Raw genomic sequence first — 22884 nt, 5'->3', positions numbered from 1 at the left:
AGAAATTCACACTCCTCTGTCCTGTAAACACACGGTGCTTCCCAAATTCCATAGGGCTCCTCCTCCTCCCCATGGGCTTCTACCTGAGTCCATGCAGTTACTTTTTGGTGGGAAGTGCAGTTGTGCACAGCAGAGCTGGGGCAGGGGTGGGCAATAGTGCTTTGGGATTGTGGTGATGAGTATGTATTTGGCTTACTGACTCAGAAGAAGAAATGGAGCAGCTGCTGATTCTGGGCCTCAGCTGCTGATTTTCAGCTTTGTTAACCAATCTTGTGATGAACCACTCATTCTCCCATTGCTCAGTTCTGCTAGTTTGGTTGTAACATTTTACCCTGAGCACTGAGCTCTTTTTTGTGTACTTGCTCTCTCTTCTGCAGGTCACCTTACCTGTCTATCTGAACTTCACCCGAGCAGATCTCATCTTTACTGTGGACTTTGAAATTGCTACAAAAGAAGACCCTCGGAGCTTCTATGAGCGTGGGGTGGCAGTCCTGTGCACTGAGTGACCTCCTGTTGGTCTCTCACTCATTACTTGTGTCCTGATCAGCACTTAAAATACTGTTTTTCATGCTTAAATTGTGTTCAGAGGGTTAGGAATTGTATGAAGAGGGATTTGTGCAAGTAGGTAGAATGAGAGATTGGAAGTTGAGCATGTTTGACGTATAGAAGTGACAGTAAAAAGGTAGAAGGAAACTGGTTTGGAAATGCAGTTTTTCTATTGTGAAATAAAAGTTTTCAAGCATGGCTGTGAGTCAGTCCTGTTCCTTGACATCCTTGCACCAGCTTTAGCACCTGTTTGGAGCAGATGAAAATGCTAAAAGTTATGGGCAGAAGGAACAGCCAGCTCCTGTTCTGCACCAGCCTGTGGGGTTGGGGCTATTACACTTTTGAATACATAGTTAAGCTGATAAGAAATGAGGTGCATATGATACAGGTGTGCGTCAGAGCTGGAAGGTACCCAAAGTCACATGGTAGAAAAGAGCATTGGCTTTGGAGTCAGAGGCACTGGGTTCAGATCCTGCTGCTGCCATGAGTGAGGTTAAGTACTCTCAAGAGTCCTTCCAGCTCTCTTGTCCCAGAGCCTTTAATCCATGATTGATGTCTAGTCCAATCATCTATTGCAGTATTCCTGAGGGGCTCTTTGAGAAAATGCCATCCTGGGGCAGCTAGATGGCGTAGTGGATAGAGCACCAGCCCTGGATTCAGGAGTACCTGAGTTCAAATCCGGCCTCAGACACTTGACACTTACTACCTGTGTGACCCTGGGCCGGTCACTTAAAAAAAAAAGAGAGAGAGAAAACGCCGTCCTGAAATTGCAGTTATGTTAATGTGCCAACACTGATACAAAGAATCAGGGAGAGAAATCATATATGAAGAACTTAACTACAGCTTCTAAATAAAGATATATTTTAATGCTCCCTTGGTGACTTCAATACAAAGGTATACACAAGAGCACAGCAAATATATATATATATATATATATATATATATATATATATATATATATATATATATATATATATATATAAAATAATAAGTTTGGGGGAAATATCTTTGGGTTAAGATAGGAGGAAGGCAAAAGACTTGTGGAAGAAACAGAAGTGTCCTGTCAAAGGTGGGGGGGGGCAGCTAGATGGCGCAGTGGATAAAGCACCGGCCCTGGATTCAGGAGTACCTGAGTTCAAATCCGGCCTCAGACACTTGACACTTACTAGCTGTGTGACCCTGGGCAAGTCGCTTAACCCTCATTGCCCCGCAAAAAAAAAAAAAAAAGTGGGGGGGGGTAGATGTGACAAGCATCGCTAACATCACAAAAAAAGGAAACCCCTCCACTGACAACATACAGTCATTTATGACTGTAGGAATGTCTGGGTACGGTCAGATCAATGCCTCATTAGAGCTAACAACTGAATCAGTACCAACCTACTTTTCCCAACCTTTAAAATCCTTACCCTTGCATTAACCCCTACCATCTTTGACTTCCCTGCTTCTGGGCCAGGGCTTCTGAGAATCCACATAGGAGGGCATGAAGTCTTGAGGATTTCACACGTGGACCCTCGCTCTAGCTTAACAACCCCACTCTGCAATTACCGACTCCTTATCTCATTCCCCTGGCATCTGATCCACATCTAGTAGGACCCTATGAAATGCAGCAGGTCCCACACTAGAGCCAAATGTCCAGCAACAGTAGTCAAGGGGAGAAGGGGTGGAGAGATGCTGGACATAGCCATCATACTAGGTGACCCCCCCCCCCCCAGCAGACCCATAGGAGCATTCCTTTACCATACAGGTCCCTGGGAGAGTGGCCTCAAGCTTCACTAATACACAGCATTATCCCATCAAGTTCACTTCTAAATTCAGCATAGCCAATGGACAGAGTCACTCCCTTGCTTGTAGGACCTGACATTTTGTCTCGGGACAATCCACTCACTTGGAATCATTTCTGTTACTCCTCAGGGCTGTGCTGGTGGATCAAAAATTCTGGCTTGTCCCCTGGCGTCCTGGTGGCTTGCTCTGCTGACCTTCAAAGCTCACGAGATCACAGCCTAATCTGTTTCATTCCAAGTCCTGTTGATTCTGCCTTTGCAACGTCCCCCATATATGCCTCCTCCTCTCCTGTGACCACGCTGCTGCCCTAGTTCAGGCCCTCATCACCTCCCTCCTGAACTATTGCAAAAGTCTGCTGGTTGGTTTCTGCCCCACAAGTCTTCCCCATTCTGGTCTATCCTCCACTCAGCCATCAAAAATATCTTCCCAAAGTGCAAGTCTGACCATGTCACTCCCCTATTCAGTAAACTCCAGTGGCTCCCTATTACCAAAAATTTTCTCTAGCTTTTAAACCCTTCATAAAACCTGGTCCCTTCCTACCTTTCAGTCTTAGACCTTACTCACCTCTACACTCTCTATGCAATCCCCAACACTGCCCTTCTGGTTGGTTCCCCCTGATTTATTTAGGGCTGTCCCGCATGCCTGCAGTGCTCCCCTCATCTCAGCCTTCTGGCTCTCCTGGCTTCCTTCAAGTCTCAGCTCAAATTTCATCTTGTTCAAGAAGTCTTTGCAGGTCCCTTTTAATTCTAGTACCTTCCCTCTGAGATTATCTCCATTTATCCTGTATATATGTCGTTTGTACATAGTAGTTTATGTGCTGTCTTCCCCTTAAGACTGTGACCTTGAGGGCAGGGGCTGTCTTTTACCTTCCTTTGTATTTCCAACACTTAGGCCAGTGCCAGGCAGCACATAGTCGGCTCTTAATAAATGCTTGTTGATTTGACTTCCATCCCCAATACTCCACCTTTCTGAGTAACAGCAGGGCTATATACTCATGGCTCCCCCACAAGAAGCTCCAAGCAGCTTGGCCTCTGTATACTAGAGCAAGAAAAAAGGTCAAGTTATCTCCATGGGAGTCTTTTCTTATCCATTCTTGGTTCCAACTGGAGAGCCAGAAGTCCGTTTCTTCACCCTGTGATTGGCAGACTAGAAACAAAGTCAGAAACAAGCCCCTTCGTTCTACATCATCAGGATCACGAAATGCACATGCTCCCAGGGCTAAGCAATCAATTATTTGTTGGTTTCCCACTGCCCCCTATACCAGCAAGCTGAAGATGCAGCATAAATACAACAAAATTCCACTACAGTGAAAAGGCTTGGAGATTCTGATGGCACCTTCTACTTTCTGTTGTCCAAGGTGGGGGATCACAGCATATGTCAGTTCCATGGTTGGGGGGGGGGTCTTTCCCCCAGTACATAGGACTAGCGGCTGCTTCCCTGGATCACCTGTAACAAACACTTCAAACAACAAACAAGTTAGTGGTTCATAGACAACCCACTTTTTTCTCTCTTTATACTGAAATGTTTATATATGGGTTTGATTATTAAGTTAATAATTTTTTAAAAAATGCAATAAATAATAAATTACAAAATTAGCTACTGCTTGGGAAAGGTCAGCATCACATTCAAACTACATGTGAATCATTTTCCTCTTTGAGATTTACAATAAGACATGTATCCTAAATTCCAGATGATTTTAATAGTCTTTCCCATGGAGACTATAAATATAACCATATCTTTAAAAGTTAAAGGAACCGGGGCAGCTAGATGGTGCAGTGGTTAAACCGCTGGCCTTGGATTCAGGAGGACCTGAGTTCAAAGCCAGCCTCAGACACTTGACACTTACTAGCTGTGTGACCCTGGGCAAGTCACTTAACCCCCATTGCCCCACAAAAAAAAACAAAAACAAACAAACAAAAAAGTTAAAGGAACCGGGGCAGCTAGGTGGCGCAGTGGATAAACACCAGCCCTGGATTCAGGAGGACCTGAGTTCAAATTTGGCCCCAGACACTTGACTTACTAGCTGTGTGACTCTGGGCAAGTCACTTAACCCCCATTGCCCTGCAAAAAAAAGTTAAAGGAACCAAATAATCTGGAACTATGCCCATAAACTCACCAAATTGCATTCACCCACTAACCTGGCTATACAGTAATGGGCACCCCAAAGGAATCAAAGAAAGAGCAAAAGTCTCTCTTTTGTGGAAGTAAAAAACTAGAAAATAAAGGGGTGTCCCATTGGGGAATAAGTAAATTATGGCCTATAAATGGAATAGAATATCATTGTGCCAAAAGAAATGATGAAAGGGATAATTTCAGAGGAAACAAGGAAGACCTTTGCAAACTGATATAGAGAGAAGTTAGCAGAATAGGAGGACAATTTATACAGAGATAACATTATAGAGGAAAACAACTTCAAAAGACTAAAACTGTGATCAATGAAATGCTAAACCATGAGTGCAAAAGATCAAAGGTTATGCATCACCTCTCAGCTCCCAGGAGGTGATGATGAACTTAAAAGTGACCTACATTTTGGATGTGGCCAATACAGGAATTTACTTTGCCAAACTATCAAAGCTATGTATTGAGGGCTCTATTTTATTTTTTAAAATTTACTTATTGAGAGATATAGGGAAATGGTCCTCCTACATGTCTTTTGGGATTGGAAGTTTCAGGTGTGTGTTCCTAATTTGATATTACTAAATTGTATTAAGATTTATTTTGTAAAAGGTATATAACAGGAAACAGTCCTATGATGAACTATCTTCAGAGCTGCCATTGACTGAGACCAACTCCAAGATGAGACCATGAGAAGTTGTTTCCAGGGACCATGTTAATACCCCAAACATCTGAAACTCAACTGGAGATTAAATGGACATTTGGGAATGAACTACTATGGTACAATCACTGTATTACCCGGAAGACATGTAGATTCTACCTTTCCCATGTGTCATTTTTTCTGAAGGGGACTTCCCCCAATGGATTTTGTCAACAACCACAGAGAACAAGACTAGCACCAAAGAACTCCTAAGTTACAGGAATATTCATGAATAACCATCACAACCTACAGATGGAGAAGGCATGAGAGACATATCACCTTTTGTTGGGCCATTTGTAAGAGTCAACCAGTACCAGTAATATTCAAACCTCTCATAGCTGGCCTTGTTGAACCTTGTTAATTATTGCTTTCCATTGCCTCATTACTAATTTAATCCCAATGGAACCTGATCATATCAATTTGGTTTATAGATGGTGATTCAATGGAGATATGGCTCCATAGAATCAAGGGGGGGGAGGAATGTGAAATTGATTATTGATTATTAATCAATATTAATCAAAGAGTTTTAGTAATTGCTACAACTAGTTTCTAGTGCTTATATTTGGATTTATTTTGCATAGGTCTTGGTAGAAAAATTTGGAAGAGACTATGTAGGAGATTGTGTGCATAACTGAGATATTTCTCTGACACTGGGTCTCTCTGATGAAGGGGGCATATTTATTTGGGGACTTGCCAAAAGATATTCAACTCTGTGTTTTCCTTGTTGCTATGGATTCTGGAGACCCCCTCTTGCAAGTCAGCGTAATTATGGACCAATCATAGTCCCAGTTTAGTTGGCACCAGTAAATCTTATGTAATGAACTTATGTAACCAAACTATATAAAAGGCTCCTCTAATTATAGAGGAGGAGGTGATGGGGTTCATCACTGAGGGGCCACTAACTTCTATCACTGATAATTACTAAGTTAGGTTATGTTCAGACTTTTGTGCCTCAGTTTCTCTTCATTGCAGATTTTTATTGTGATATAGGTAAGAACCTAACAAGGGTAGAAGCAATAAGTTCCTAGTTGTGGAGAGGTATGTAAGAGATGTTGTGAAAGTAGAAGCTCAGGGGCAGCTAGAGGGCGCAGTGGATAAAGCATCAGCCCTGGATTCAGGAGGACCTGAGTTCAGATCCGACCTCAGACACTTAACACTTACTAGCTGTGTGACTCTGGGCAAGTCACATAACCCTCATTGCCCTGCCAAAACAAAGAAGGAAAGAAAGAAAGAAGGAAAGAGGGGCAGCTAGGTGGCGCAGTGGATAGAGCGCCAGCCCTGGAGTCAGGAGTACCTGAGTTCAAATCCGGCCTCAGACACTTAACACTTACTAAGCTGTGTGATCCTGGGCAAGTCACTTAACCCCAATTGCCTCACTAAAAAAAAAAAAAGAAGAAAGAAAGAAGGAAAGAGAAGGAAGGAAAGAAAGAAAGGAAAGAAGGAAAGAAAGAAAGAAGCCCAGAATTTTAGACTTGGAAAGACTACTTAAGTCAATCAATTACTTAACAGAAATCCTCTTTACAACATCCCCAAGTAGACATCTAACTTCCCCTTGAAAGCCTTCTGTGAGAGATAACCTTTATCTCCCAAGGCAGCCCATTGTACTTTTGAACAAACACAATACAAAATCCTCTTTCCTTTAAGACACTTCATAATAGCTCTGACCTGCCTTTCTGGACTTAATACATTTTATTCCCTTTACAAAGTATTTGCTCTAACCGAACTGACCTTCCTGCTGTTCTCACACCATGTATCCTATCTCCCATCTCCATATGCTTCGCCAGGCCGTCCTCCATTCCTAAAATGGCTCCTTCCTCACCTTTGCCTCTTGGACTCTTGTGTTTCTTTTAAATCTATATGAAGTCATCTTCCATAGAGTCTTGTCATAGTGTCTCCCTCCCCAAAAGGAAATTGCCTTGTAGGGGCAGAGCCAAGATGGTGGATTAAGGTAAGCATTTTTACTAAGATTTCTTAACCAACTCCCCCTCCCCCCCCCCAACCAACTTTAAGAAGCCTGTCAAACTGAATTCTGAGTGAGATAATCAATACTAATGATGGTGGCACTGAAAGCACTCAACCTCCAGGGATGGAAAGGGGACTGAACACTGGGTCAGAAAGAGATTATAGTAGATCCCTGAGCCAAGACTTGGCACAGAACTGACCATTTGTCAACAATATCACCTAACACACAGTTCAATGTCAAAGTTCCAGAGCAGATTGGGGCAGTTATAATTGTGGTCATGAGGGAGTAGGGGCCCTACCTGGGTAATGATCAGAGTGCAGACCAGGAGGGTAGTGACCAGACCAGACCCAGGATCATACCACTCTGGAAGCATAAAAAAAAAATGTCCCCCCAACCTAGCTGGAAAAACAGCAGAACACAAAAGCCTGAAGCCCAGGTCTATTACTACCACTACCCACCCTCCTCAGAGGTAAGCAGAGACCAACTCTATCAAAGTCAAAAGTCAAGAAATAGTTTGGAAAAATGAATAAATAATAACAACCAAAAAAGAACCTAACCATAAAAAGCTACTATGGTGACAGGGAAGCTCAAGATACTGTGAGAAATAATTATTAACAATTAATATCATGAGGGACCCATTGATTGATCTCCCCCCTTTTTTTTTTGTGGGGCAATGAGGGTTAATGATTTGCCCAGGGTAGCACAGCTAGTAAGTGTCAAGTGTCTGAGGCCGGATTTGAACTCAGGTCCTCCTGAATCCAGGGCCGGTGCCTTATCCACTGCGCCACATAGCTGCCCCCTCCCCTTCTTTCTTAGTCCTCTCTTCCTTCCTACCCTCCCACCAAAGGCAAACTCCTATCAAATCTCCTCATCTGGGTCAAGCCCAAACCAAGCTTACAAAGTATACTTGGATGGAAATAGATTCATTTGTCTAGATAAACTGAAGGTGTGGCCTATAAAGCCACACCTAGATAGAAAATATTTTGGGTGAAGGATGTAGGGGCCAAATTCCAATTGGGGAGTGGTAGCTAGGTGGCTTGCCACAATATTGAGGCAAGGAAGGAGAACATTAGCCTTCCTCAAAAACAGAACAGGGTTTGTTAACAAGAGCAACCTTAAAAACACAAGCAAGATCAGTAGAATTAAGGGAAAGGAAAAAAAAAGAATGGGGGAAGGAAAACAATACAACCTGAATCACACCACTGCCCAGGGCTCAGAAGAACACATCCTGCCTTTTTCCAGCTCCACACCAGAATGGCAAAACTCCTCCCTTCTCCTTCCCAGCAAGACCCCAGGCTGTCCACACACACACAGCCCCAAGCTAATTGGCTGGCAGCCCTGACTGAGTCACATGACTGCCCTCACTGGGCTTCCAGTCATTATAATTTTGCCAGGCCCATGTAGGCATCGGAAAGTGGTGATGACATGAGGTGCCAGTGCCATGGCGACGGCTACAACCAGTAGGTGGAGCACCGTGCCATTGGGGTGGGGGGATCATAAAAACCTCAAATCACAATTCTTTACAAGGGGTCTATATTCTTTCTCTGCTGTCATATTGAGTGATCTAAATTATGTATTCCTGAACTTCATTTTAATATAACCTACCTCCAATCATGTCAACCAATTAGATTTGAATGCTATGTGATGAACCTCCTACAGTTGGAAGGACATATGAACCAAGACCCCATTGTCATTAGGGGTCTTTGGTCTGAGAGAGATAGCCAATGGACCTCCTTTTATTAATGATCCAATGGCCTATTAAAAAATGATTCAATTACCCAGAAACTGTGTCTTTCATATTTAATGTCACAAGACAAACTCAAAAGACAATCATTTGAAAACATCTACAAGTAAAGTCTTAAAGGAAAATACAGATTGGACACAAGCCTAAAAAGAGTTCCTAGAAGAGATTGAAAAGCAAAAAAAAATTATTTTAATCAAATGAGTGGCAGAGGAAAAATTGGGGAAAGAGATGAAAACTATGCATGAAAATTATGAAGAGAATTAACAGCTCAGTAAAAGAGGTACAAAAAGTACTGAAGAAAATAACTCCTTAAAAACCAGGATTGTAGAGATACTCACTGAACAAAATAATTCCTTAAAAATTAGAATTAGTTTAGTGGAAGCTAATGACTCATGAGACATCAAGAAGTAATAAAACAATGTCACAAGACTGAAAAAAATAGAAGAAAATGTGAAATGTCACATAGGAAAAACAACTGAGTAGAAAATAGATTGAGGGGAGGTCATTTAAGAATTCTTAGATTATCTGAAATCTATGATCAAAAAGATTGTCTACACATCATATTTCAAGAAATTATAGAGGAAAATTGCCAAGATAGCTTAGAACCATAATATGCACTAATCCTGGAAAAGTACTTGATCTCTGGTTCTCATTTTCTTCATCTATTAACTGGAAACTGTTTCTCTCAGAGTCTTAGAGCAAGGATCAGATTAGATGCCAATCTCAGTTACCCTATCTTGTCATTTTGGTAATTCTTGAATAAAAACATCAGAATCTCTACACGAGACCATGCCCTTCCACCTCCACTCTACCCAGCTCCTTAAGAAATTCACATAGGACTCATTTTCATTGGCTTCATTTTATTGGCACTTCTTGAGAAGTTGTTTGTTCTTGAAACCAGTAAAAGGCTGAAGTCATTGAACTCAGTGATGAAAACTTGAGTCCCAGCTGCAGCTGTGGAAGGAGACAAAACACTCACCTTACTGCCCAGGCTACCACAAGCTTGCTTACCATTGTAAATGGGGGGAAAATGTTACACACACTTTCAGGTGGGGAGAAATATGGGGGGAGGGGAAAGAGGAGAAGAGATGATAAAAGCATATTATTTCAGGTTTTACTAATTAACAATATATAACCCAGACTAGTTGGGCTGAAAGTTTATTTTTTTGTCTAACAAACACACTACATAAAGCAGCATAAATTAAATTATTGGAGAATTAAAAAAAAAATAAGCACAGGGTTCTTTCTCATTAAAAGTTAATTACAGGGGCAGCTAGATGGCGCAGTGGTTAAAGCATTGGCCTTGGATTCAGGAGTACCTGAGTTCAAATCTGGCCTCAGACAGTTGACACTTACTAGCTGTGTGACCCTGGGCAAGTCACTTAACCCCCATTGCCTCACTAAAAAAAAAAAAAAAAAAAAGTTAATTACATTGGGGCAGCTAGGTGGCGCAGTGGATAGAGCACCGGCTCTGGAGTCAGGAGGACCTAAGTTCAAATCCAGCCTCAGACACTTGACACAGTGTCACTAGCTGTGTGACCTTGGGCAAGTCACTTAACCCTCATTGCCCTGCAAAAACATTTTTTAAATAATTTAAAAAAGTTAATTACATTAACATTCTTATCCATGGTTTAAGATTCATATCTATTCTTAACCATAGAGACTGATACTAATCTCTATTAACTTTGCTACTAAATATACTAAAATATTTTTATTCTTTTAAAATGTTGCATTACTTGAACTTGTCACTAGACTAGCTCTGACAGTCTGTACTGTCTTACAAAGGAGTAAACTGAGGCCCCAGAGAAGGTTGTCCAGTCACACAGAATCAAGATTTTAGCTCAAGCCCTCTGACTTTAGATCCAGTACCCTTTCCACTGAACACGCCTACATATATTTAATTTTTTTTTTAAATGAGGCAATTGGGGTCAAGTGACTTGCCCAGGGTCACACAGCTAGTAAGTGTTAAGTGTCTGAGGCCGGATTTGAACCCAGGTACTCCTGACTCCAGAGCCAGTGCTTTATCCACTGCGCCACCTAGCTGCCCCACGCCTACATATATTCATAACAAGTAGCATCTCATATTTACACATAGGAATGGGGACAAAGCCCCATTATATTACACAAGGAACTCCTGGATAAAGAATTCCTCTACCAATGCAGGATTGCACCCTTCTCTGCAACATATTAATCTCAAAGAGGTGTCTACCAACCATTGAGATGTTAAGTGATTTGTCCAGGGTCCCACAGCCAGTATATATGAGAGACTAGACTCAAACTCAGATTAATGTATTAAGTCCTAGCTGCCCCAAGCCAAATGAAAATGAATCCATGGGGAATTATCACAACATGGATTTAAAAGTCATGCTAAAGAGAGCAGCTAGGTGGCACAGTGGATAAAGCACCGGCCCTGGATTCAGGACTACCTAAATTCAAATCCAGCCTCAGACGCTTGACACTTACTAGCTGTGTGACCCTGGGCAAGTCACTTAACCCCCATTGTCCTCAAAAAAAAAAAAAAAGTAAGAAAGAAAAAGTCATGCTAAAGACTCAAACAAAGCATGTTAAGTCCATGAAACTTGGAACAGTTAACTGCTTCAGTGACTTTTTTTTTTGGGGGGGTGGGTGGGGCTAGAACAATGAGGGTTAACTGACTTGCTCGGGGTCATACAGCTAGTAAGTGTCAAGTGTCTGAGGCTGGATTTGAACTCAGGTCCTCCTGAATCCAGGACTGGTGCTTTATCCACTGTGCCACCTAGCTGCCCCAGCTTCAGTGACTTTCTGAAAGAACCAGATGTGAATCATGTAATCATGTTTCCCTATCTGCTTTAGAATTCACTGAATGAGATAAAGCAACTTACCTTAGCTTATGCCATATGCTGTTTCTTTCTTTTAATTTTTTCGCACTCTGAATGTGGTAGTTCCAGTTTTCTCTTGAACAGTGATGGTTTATACAACTTAATGTCCTTATCATTCATGAGTCTGGCAGGCTGCAAGGGCACTCTTGCTATGTTTTCCAAGTGTCTTACAGGTTTAGGAGGATCAATATTCATAAACCAGGAATGTTCTAACCTTGGCCCTTGCACCTCAGTAATTACTCTAGAATCCACAGACAATTCAGATGGCTCTGAAAGTCTCTCTGAACAATCTCTCACCTCTTGACTGATGATCTCTATTGGCAATTTCAATTCACTCAATGGCTGCATGTATACATCATTTGTTTCTAATGCTGGAGAGGCCCAGCCGGTAGATTTGGCATGTTCTGGACTTTTCAGAAAGGTGGAATCTTCAATAGCAACCTCTTCCGAGACACGCGAGTTCAGTGAATTTGAAACCCCACTGCAGCTCACGTCTCCAAGGGAACAATTATTCAAACCATAGTCTGAAAGATTTGGTATATCTTCAGAGTCACCATCATAAGGATCTAAAAACTATGACAAAATTATTTTAAGAGGTTAGTAATTTCTAATCATGTCAAAAAATTTTAATGAAATTACCCATAGTTACTCCCTATAGTTTCTTCCACCAATTTATTGACTTGGTCAACTTTTTGCATCAGTCTTGCCCATGTGGTTAAAAATTGCATTAGAGGGGCAGCTGGGTGGCGCAGTGAATAGAGCACTGGCCCTGGAGTCAGGAGTACCTGAGTTCAAATCTGACCTCAGACACTTAACACTTACTAGCTATGTGATATTGGGCAAGTCACTTAACCCCAATTGCCTCACCAAAAAAAAAAAAAAAAATTGCATTAGATCAAAACTGAACATCACCAGGGAAGCTTGAATGATCTGACTATAGCTGGCATAACTTAACCTGTACCAGGGTCAAGTAAACCCATGCATCTGTCTCTCACTGCATCAGTTCAAATCAGGTCACACATGTCAAGTCAATGTGTCCACCATCTTTTGATGGAGATGGGACACCTACGATTTCTCATAACTTGTTTCCTTCACAGATGTAGGGGGAAACAGTTATAAGAAGAGCCACTTTCATATTACATCATAGAAGGAAGATAAATCAAGCAAAAACCAAGTGTTTAAAAGAGTTGAAATGGTAATAAATGTTCAACTAACAAATGTCTAACATTTATTGTCAGGTTAGCAGATTGTGCCTGTGATCTACTCTTAGATTTAATGACTTAGATTTAATGATTTGCTTTGTGCCCTTTGCCTGAATTCAGGAATTAAGCTGTTGAGAAAGTAAATGAATGAGACCCATATTCAGGATCATTTTTTTTTTAAATCTCCTTCCCACTCCTAACCAGAAGATGGCACTATAATACGACTTCATGGGCCAGTAGAGACTGTATGATGCTAATTGCTGTCTTTTTCCTTTTCCTTTACTTTCACGATAAGTATTGTATTTTCTCTTTATTCTTCCTTACCTTTTCTCTACCTGGCTCATACTGTGTTGTATTATTATACAGTTTGATATACAGGAGGATTCACAAGAAACACCACATCCCATGTGACAGGCTGATTGGTTAATTTTGCTCACAAATGTCACACACAAAAATGGCCTTTTATTGAGCTTCCAAGCATTATATTATATTAACATCTGTTCCCAAGGCTATCTGTTGAAATTTTTAAGAATACCGTTTTGATATGATAAGAGCCACCCCCCATGAAGAAAAAGAAACAAACCAACAGGTTTAGTGCCACAGCATCGACAGAGACCATAACTTATATGTATATCATATATTAAGTTCCAGCTATCTGTCAACCTACATGTACACCTACCTATGGATAGATGAATTTGTAGAGCTTCAATAATGTATTACATTCAAAGTAGACAAAATGGAAATGTCTTTAAACATAATTAAACCATTGACAAGTTCAAAACCTAGGATTGGTTGAATTAATCTAAGGTGATATAGAATGGTGTCTAAAGTCATCTTCCTGAAAAACAAATATAGACCATCAAAAACCTACAGGTCCAGTGAAGTCTAGAAACTGGTCACACGTGAATAGCACTGTTTTAACTCAACATGGGAAAGGAAGGGATTTTTAATACAGAGGCATCTGAAAAACCAATTCATTCATTGGGTTATGGTCATATAAACAAGTACTTATACCCAATCTTGTAATTCAGAATTTTACATCTTCTCACATTATAGTATTTGATATTTTATTTTTCCCGAGTACCTGAACTAATTCTTAATCTACACACCTGTATCTTCTGTACATTCTGAATTTCAACATACCAAATGGGCTATGTTTTAAAACAACAACAACAAAAAAACAAAAAACCCTGTGTGCTTGACTATTTCCCCAAATGATATTTCTTCAAGATATATCAAAAATGCTAGGATCATCAGAGCATCAGTCTGATGCCCTAAAAGCAGTTTCCATAGCAACCAAGTGTAGAGGTAGAAAAAAAGTTCTATTCCACCTCTGGTTGCCAAAGCACATGTAATACATGCGGGGGTGGCTAGGTGGTACAGTAGATAAAGCACTGGCCCTGGATTCAGGAGGACCTGAGTTCAAATACGACCTCAGACACTTGACACTTACTAGCTGTGTGACCCTGGGCAAGTCACTTAACCCCCATTGCCCCACAAAAAACAAACAAAACAACAACAAAAAAACATATAATACATAAGACTATTTATCATACCCTTGAGTGTATCCTCCCCATATACCTGCAGAAAGTAAACATTCTGGGACCTTTCAGAGACAAGCAAAGGTAGGACTTTTGTGAAAGCTACAGCCAGAGAACGGAAGTCTTGGCAAGTATCTCCCAGTTGGGGAAAGAAGGCTGTCAAAAAGTCCTGTGAGGGCTCATTAGTGAGGAAGGAGAGGGGCAGCTTATGTGGGGCAGTGAATAGAGCACCAGCCCTGGAGTCAGGAGGACCCGAGTTCAAATCCAGCCTCAGACGCTTGACACTTACTAGCTGTGTGACCCTGGGCAAGTCACTTAACCTCAATTGCTTAAAAAAAAAAAAAAGACAAGGCCCAAACCCAGGATGCCTTCCTGGGATCCTAACTGACCCCAAGTGAGGCAGCTTGTTGTCAGGTCCAGAGGTCTGGAAACAAAACTGTGGTGATTCTGATGTACTATGCATGAAAATGTCTTGTTCTGGTTTTGACTCCTAACACCTCCAGGTTCTCCTACCTTTGCTTTGCCCTTCTGGCTAGGAGTCTCACAGCACTGAGATATTTGGAAAGTGTTTCATTGAAATAGAAATGGAGGACCTAGCTACAAGAGACAAGATGCTCAGAAAAGGGAGAAGGAAACAGATGATGGGGGCATAAATCTTGAGCTAGAAAAGTCATAAGATTTTAGAACTCAAAGAACTCCTCTAGTCCAAGACCCTCATTTTACAGATGAGAAAACTCAGGCCCAGAGAAAGTCTTCAGCACCCCCTACAGGTAAAACCTTGCCCTGTCTTTACCTAGGGCTTCCAAACCTATATTCCAAACACCAGATTAAGTTCCTCCAAAGTGTGCCTAGGATGACAAGGGGAAGAAACCATTAAGGAAAGCAAAATTATATTTTCCATTAATATTGCTACTTCTTATTCAGTTATGTGTCTAATGGTCTCAAATTAACATAGGCTAAAACTACACCATTTAACTACTACTTAAACAGAGTAAATACCTTAAGATGCTGTCAGTTTTTTTAGATCTAAGTCAACCTACCTCTCTTATGATACCTTCTCCAAATTCCATGCAATTCTTTTTGTGATCGCCCTGGAAAAAAGGAGGCTTGAACACTCTTTACTATCAAGAAAGGCAACCAGCACCTTAGCACTCAAAATACTTCAGCACAAGCCAGGACCCATGAAAGGAGAGGGAAATTAGGAAATGGCTATCACTCATACAATTCCCTGGGGTGCTTAGGGACCCACAAAAGATGGGGGCAACTCAGGGTAATTAGAGAAAAGCATCTTAGGAACTTGTGAGCCCTAGGGGAAGGAGGGAAATCTTTGACAAAGCATTTCCTAGAGATCCAGAAATTTAAACCTAAGTGCTATATATGTCAATCTTAGGTGGGAGCATTATTGAATATGGAAACAAATATCTACTTGACACTTTGAAGCGATTTAAAAATAAGTATCTATTCTATACTAAAGCTGGACAGGATTCTATTCTAGGAAGGAGCACATTGTGGTCTGATCTCATCTCAATTATCAGAGAATCTTAGAATTCTAAGAATCATAGACTTTTAGAGCCAGAAGTCGCTTTGGAGATAACCCAGTTCAACCTCCTTAAAGGTGAGGACCCAGAGGCACAAAGACAATATTTGATTTGGTCAAGGTCACTCGGCAGGGTAAGGAAGAGAACTCAGGTCTCAACTAGTAATCCAGTGTTCTTTTTACTATATCACTGTCAAGAAGTCTAGATTCTTTTTTTTTTTTTCTTCTTTTTCTTTTTATAATAAGGAGGTAAGGGAATTACAAGTCACAAGGAAGGAATTCCATCATAAGCACTTGGGACTGGAAATCCTCACAAGAGATTTTGAAAGAGGGGGAAAATATATGTGTATGTATATAGATATACAGATATAATCTATATCAGATTACCTGCTGTCTAGGGGAGGGGGGAGGGAGGGGAGGGAGAAAAATCTGAAATTGTAAAGCTTGTATGAACAAAAGTTGAGAACTATCTTTACATGTAACGGAAAAAATAAAATACCTTATATGTAAAAAAAAAAAAAAAAAAGAGGGGGGAAAAAAAAAACCTGTGAAGAAGGAACCAAAAGCTACCTGGGGCAATGCTTCCAGGAAGACTCAAAATTTAGGGGTTTCTAGTTCCAGTTGCACATCTCCATTCTCATATACCAGTGCCCCCCCAAACTCCAACCCTAGCCACACAGAACCCCACTTTTACCAAGAGAGAAAAGGATTTTAAGCAGTAGGAGCAGCACCTTAAAACGATGGATCATTTTTCTTTGCCTCCTCTTGATGCCAACCCTGGTGTTGGTAATACTGAATGCTTCTCGGATGCAGTTACGCCTGTCCTGCCTTTGATCAGCCATGGTTCAGGAAGGTGGATTTTTATTTTTTTTTTACTTCATTAAAAATATTGTCAAAAAGAAAACACCACAAGGTAGCTTTATAATAAAGCATTAGAAAAGTGGCTTAATTGAGATCTCCTAAGGGTAAGGTTCTCTGGGTAGAGACGCTCCCCATTGTCCATATTTTTGGGACTTCACATTTAAAATCAAAGAATCTCAGAGTTGGAATGGGTCTCAAATGTTGTCTAATCCAAAATTTTATCTGAAACAGGAAACGTCCTGCCTATGTCACCCCTGGAAAGTAGTCATCTAGCCTCCAATTAGACATTACCAGTGACAGGGAGTTCACTGTCTCAGAAGGCTGCGTTTATTGTTGTTGAACAATCCTAATTGGTAGGAAGTTATTCTTCAAGTTGAAATCTTAGCAATGTTCACCCATTGTTTCTAGTTTTGTCCTCTGAGGTCAAGTAGAACAGGTGCCTCTTCTTCGTGGCAGCCCTTCAGTCGTTCGAAAACAGTCAATATATCCCCCTTCAACGCTCCCTCCCCAAGTTTCCTCTGCTTCAATCTAGTATCTATGGGTCTTTCAACCAATCCTTTATATGACATGGTTTTGGGTTCTCTCATCATCCTAGTTACTTCCTCCAGACATGCTCCTTCATGCCAGTGACTTTCCCACATTATGATATCATATAATACTGGGCTCTACCCAGAATAGAGTAGAAGGATCATAACCTCCCCTGTTCTGGGAACCATGATTCCGTTACTGGTTGCCATGTCACCCACAGGATTTTAATTCATATTGAGAGAAAACTAAGGTCTTTTTTCACCTGAACAGCTGTCTACCCAAAACATCCCCATTCTGCACCAGGGTGGATGGCTTCATGAACCCAAGTATAGGACTTTACATTTATCCCTATTAAATGTTATCTTCTTAGATTCATTCCACTGTTATACACTGTCAAGATCTTTCTAGATACCCAGTCTGTCATCTAACACATTGGCAGTATCTGTATGTGTGTTGTCACATGAAAATATCATGGGGTTTTTTTCCCCAAGAACAAATTAGAGGTAAGGACATGCCTGGGAGATCCTCTACTCCAGGACCTCTTTCCAGTTTAACAGAGATCCATTAATCTCCACTGTTTGGGTCCGTTCAACCAGGGGGACCCAGAACAGGTACGTCATTGTTACTAAGACACATGGGTACAAGAACACAAACATACACAGAGGAAGGGGAATGGGAACCAGTAGGAACAAAACTTTATCCCCAACACAAACCTACTTGAAGTTTCATGTCACTTGCTTTTTTAAGGAATCCTCGTGTGAAGGTAGCCTGTAGGAAAAAGCTCCAATTACAAATGTACTCCACAGTTTATATCTTTTTTAAACATGTTTTCCATTGATACATTGCATTTCAAGCACTCTTATCATCTGAGAAAATTTCTAGATGGGAAGAAAATGTATTTTTATTTATCTTGAATGCTCTAAAACTGACTCCCAGACTTATACCAAAGAAAAAGGTCAGGGGCAGCTAGATGGCACAGTGACGAGAACATCGGTCCTGGAGTCAAGAGGACCTGAGTTTAAAGCCAGCCTCAGATACTTGACACTTACTAGCTGTGTGACCCTGGGCAAGTCACTTAACCCCAATTGCCTCACCAAAAAAAAAAAAAAAAAAGTCATCAAATACCTTTAGAATTAGTTATCCCTTCCATATCACGACTTTCCCCATTGAGGTTTCAATATCTCTCAGGTCAACATAAGAAATTAAATGGGGGGGCGGCTAGGTGGCATAGTGGATAAAGCACCAGCCTTGGATTCAGGAGTACCGGAGTTCAAATCCGGCCTCAGACACTTGACTTACTAGCTGTGTGACCCTGGGCAAGTCACTTAACCCCCATTGCCCAGCAAAAAAAAAAAAAATTAAATGGGAATTCTGGGGGGGGGGGGGCGGGGTTTGCAGAAGCTACAGATGACACATGAAAGCCCAGCAGATGACACAGAAAAGGTTTAGAAACTCAGAAATGACTAAAACATATTGTTTTGTATAATATCAACATATAAACACTCCGTTAAAAAAAAAAAAAGAAAAAATTCAGACATCCTCTCTGCTACAAAGGGAGGGCAAAAAAAAGTTAAGTGAATTTTCCAGATTGTGTGGGGGCACCACCACACCCCCAATCCCCACCATGTGGAAGAACTGTACAATTATTTATGAACAAGAAAGTATACAGAGATGAGGAAACTTGATATTCACTCAGCTCATTCTTGTTTCTCTTGTGTGATACCATTTCTAACGTTCACTAGATATGGATCATGCCACACTATTTTCTCTGGTAATAAAATGAGGAAAGAGACTGGAGAAGGGGTTTCACTGATATCAGGAATTCCCAGGTGAGAAAATTCCCTCTACTGCTATAGGCTGTCAACTTTGCAGCAACCTATTAGTCTTATAGCATTGCCTAAACATCAAAGAGGTTGAGTGATCTGCCCGTAGTCACATGGTCAGTATGAGCAATAGGCAAGATTTAAACCCAGATCTTTCTGGCTTTGGAGCCAGTTTTCCCTAGTAATAAAATAACTGTGCAAGATTAGTGAATCTTGGGGGCAGATAGGTGGCGCAGTGGATAAAGCACCAGCCCTGGATTCAGAAGTAACTGAGTTCAAATCCGGCCTCAGACACTTGACACTTACTAGCTGTGTGACCCTGGGCAAGTCACTGAAACCTCATTTCCCTGCCCCCCCAAAAATAAATGAATGGTGCAAAAATAAAAGAGAACAATATTAGTGAAGCTTGTGATGGAATAGTGGAAAGGACATTGTATTAGAGTTAGGGCATCTGGGACTCATGCTCTGTGCTCCATAGAATGCTTTGTCTTATACTCCTGAAACAAAAGAACAAAGTTCTCATAGGACTTTTTTATGAGGCCAGTGATTCTCCCTATATGAATGTTCTTTTAAATTTTTTTTAAAAAATTCTTATTTATTTCCATTTCATTATCAAAAAGAAGAAATATATATTTCAATATGCTTCCTGTTTACGTGGTGAGAGATGCAAAGAAATATTTTAACTACTTAATGCTATCATTTGTTCGGTTATTATGTTTACTTGGTCTTTCACTAGGTACTGAAAGTATAAAGCTAATTTAATTAATTCACTTTAGGTACAAAGAATTTCAATCAACCCCAATTTTTTTTTTGGTGGGGGGGCAGGGCAATGAGGGTTAAGTGACTTGCCCAGGGTCACACAGCTAGTAAGTGCCAAGTGTCTGAGGCCGTACTTGAACTAAGGTCCTCCTGAATCCAGGGCCAGTGCTTGATGGATCCACTGTGCCACCTAGCTGCCCCCTAATCAACCCCAATTTAACCTAAAGCTATGCTCTGAGACTCACCTCAAAGGGCCTTCATAACAATAGTGATGATCATCATAACTGACATTTTATCCTAGAGACAATCAGAAGCTGCTAAAAATTTTGAAGAGACTAGCATAGTCAGACCTGTCTGTTCCTTAGGAAGATGATTTTAGCAGTTGTGCAAAAAAAAAAGTACTGAAGAGGGGAGAGTCTGGAAGCAAGGAAGCTGGAAGCCATTGGAAGAGTCTAGGGAGGTGGTAATAATGCTTGAAGGAGGGTGCTGACAGTATGAACAGAAAGAAATAACCATACTCGAGAGGCACAGTGTGGAGACAGAACAGGATGTGACAGCACCTGATTGGTTATGGAGAGGAGGAGGGAGAAGGAGGAATACAAGATGCCTCTGAAGTTAAAAAACGAACACTTTAGTGAATAGGAAGGTGGTAGCAAAAAATAAAAAGAGAGAGAGACAGGAGACAGAGACACAAAGAGCAGAGACAGAAAGAGAGAGGGAGAGAGAGACAGAGAGACAGAGAGAAAAAGAGAGAGAAAGAGACAGAATAAATCCAAAAGATTTAAAAAAATTAAAGAAACTGTAAGGTGTATGCTATCAAGTATAACTGACTGGCAAAACAGGTCAAGAGAGTGTGTGTGTGTGTGTGTGTGTGTGTGTGTGTGTGTAAAATCACTTGAATCTTAGAAAACAATTTTTTTTAAAAAGCATGGACATTATATTCCAAGAAATCATAAATAAAAACTGCCTTGATATATCAGAGCCAGAAGGCAAAGTGAAATTAGAAAAGAACGCATCAATCACCTTCTAAAATAAACTCCAAAAACAAAATTCCCAATAATGTCATAGCCAAAATCCAGAGATTCTACATTAGAGAAAAATAGTGTAGGCAGTGAAAAAGAAAGAGTTCAACTACCAAGCAACCATGGTCAGGACCACACAAAGACTTGGTGGCTCCTACTAAAACAAGAGGAGATGTAGGAATACAATATCCCAAAAGTTTTTTGGGGTTTTTTTTTTGTTTGTTTTTCGCAGGGTAATGGGGGTTAAGTGACTTGCCCAGGGTCACACAGCTAGTAAGTGTCAACTGTCTGAGGCCGGATTTGAACTCAGGTACTCCTGAATCCAGGGCCAGTGCTTTATCCACTGTGCCACCTAGCTGCCCCCAGTTTTTTAATAGGCTTATAATAGAAAATAACTTGTTCTGTAACACTGAGTATAAGTCTACAGGGGTAAATGGATCTTTAATGAAATAGAACTGCAAGCTGCCAAAAACAAAGAATTCAAGTACTGTGGAGCCCCAGTGAGGATAGCACAAGATCTAGCAGCTTCTACATTAAAGGACCAGAGGGCATGGAATATGATATTCCAGAGGGCAAAGGAATTGGGATTACAACCAAGAATCATCTACCCAGCAAAAATGATCATAATCTTTCAGAGGAAAAAATGGGACTTTAATGAAAAAGAGGACTTTCAGGTATTCATGATGAAAAGACCTGAAGTGAATGGCAAATTTGACTTTCAAATACAAGACCCTAGAGAACCATAAAAAATTGGAGTTGGGGGACATACCTGAGGTCATACAGTGGGTGACTGTCTTGTGTCTGAGAATGGGTTTGGGCTGGGATCCCCTTGGGTCCAGGGTGGATGCTTTGTCCACTGTGTCACCTAGCTGCCCCATGACAACATCATTAGGGTTAAATTGAGGGGTGAGGAGAATGCACTGGGGGAGGGGGAAGGGCAGAGGTGAAATCCTACATGAAAGAAACAGGAAAAGGCTTATGGAGTGGGGGAAGAGATGGGGGAGGAGTGGGGCAGTAAATGAATTTTACACTCATCAGAAAAGGCTCAAAGACCTTAATCTCATTAGAATTGGCTCAAGGAGGGAATAATGTACACACTCAATTGGGTGGAGTAATCTCTCTAGCCCTGCAGGAAAATAGGAGGGGAAGGGGATAAAGAGAGAGGGGCAAAAGAAGGAAGGGCAGAGTGGGGGAGAGGATAGACAGAAACAAATCCCTTTTGAAGAGGGATAGAATGAAAGAAGATGGATAATAGAATAAATATCATAGGGAAGGGAATAGGATGGAAGGGAAACAGTTAACAATAGTAAGCATGAAAAAGAGAAAAGGGGGAAAATTGTACAAAAAATATTTATAGCAACTCTTTGTGGTGGCTAAGAATTGAGAATCAAGGGAATATCCATCAATTGAGGAATGATGGAAGAAGCTGTACTATATGATTGTGGTGGAATGGTTTTGTGCTATAGAAAATGACAAACAGGATGATACCAGAAAAACCTGGACTCATGAACTGATGTATAGTAAAGTGAGCAGAGCTGGGAGGACATTGTGCATAGTGACAGCAGTATTGATCAATGAGCAGTTGTGAATGACTTAACTATTCTCAGCAATACAATGATCCAAGACAATCCCAAGGGACTAATGAGGAAGCTTACTATCCACCCCCATAGAAAGAACTGATAAAAAGAGCACTTGTGGATTGTACATATATAACCTCATTGTGATCTTGTGGAGGGGGGAGGAAAGAGAGGGAGGGAGGGACAAAAATTTGGAACTCTAAATCTTATGAAAATGAATGTTGAAAATATCCTTACATGTAACTGGAAAAAATAAAATAAATGTTTGTTGTTAATGAAATAGAACACATTATTTGTTCAGTCATTTTTCTGTCATGTCTGACTCT

General features: G+C 40.9%; 2 protein-coding genes across 3 annotated transcripts in view; one reads left to right on the top strand and one right to left on the bottom strand.

Annotated features, from left to right (window-relative positions):
* Positions 1 to 744, top strand: part of DYNC1H1 (dynein cytoplasmic 1 heavy chain 1) — a 95315-nt gene extending 94571 nt beyond the window's left edge. For both annotated transcript variants that reach the window (XM_043986143.1, XM_043986141.1), the window contains exon 78: positions 378 to 744. In XM_043986143.1, coding sequence (XP_043842078.1) covers positions 378 to 506 — 129 coding nt within the window. In that variant the 3' untranslated portion in view covers positions 507 to 744. The remainder of the gene's footprint in view (positions 1 to 377) is intronic.
* A 10973-nt stretch (positions 745 to 11717) lies between these two features.
* On the bottom strand, positions 11718 to 16830 carry LOC122738754. Its single transcript, XM_043980680.1, has 3 exons — positions 16720 to 16830; positions 15492 to 15542; positions 11718 to 12281 (listed from the first exon to the last, which is right to left on the bottom strand). The coding sequence occupies exons 1-3, from the start codon at positions 16828 to 16830 to the stop codon at positions 11718 to 11720; spliced, it is 726 nt and encodes a 241-aa protein (XP_043836615.1).
* Between the last annotated feature and the right edge of the window lie 6054 nt (positions 16831 to 22884).

Source organism: Dromiciops gliroides, chromosome 2, assembly GCF_019393635.1.
Source record: "Dromiciops gliroides isolate mDroGli1 chromosome 2, mDroGli1.pri, whole genome shotgun sequence".
In the NCBI taxonomy this organism is placed as follows: Eukaryota; Metazoa; Chordata; class Mammalia; order Microbiotheria; family Microbiotheriidae; genus Dromiciops; species Dromiciops gliroides.
This window is presented reverse-complemented; position numbering and strand designations above follow the sequence as displayed.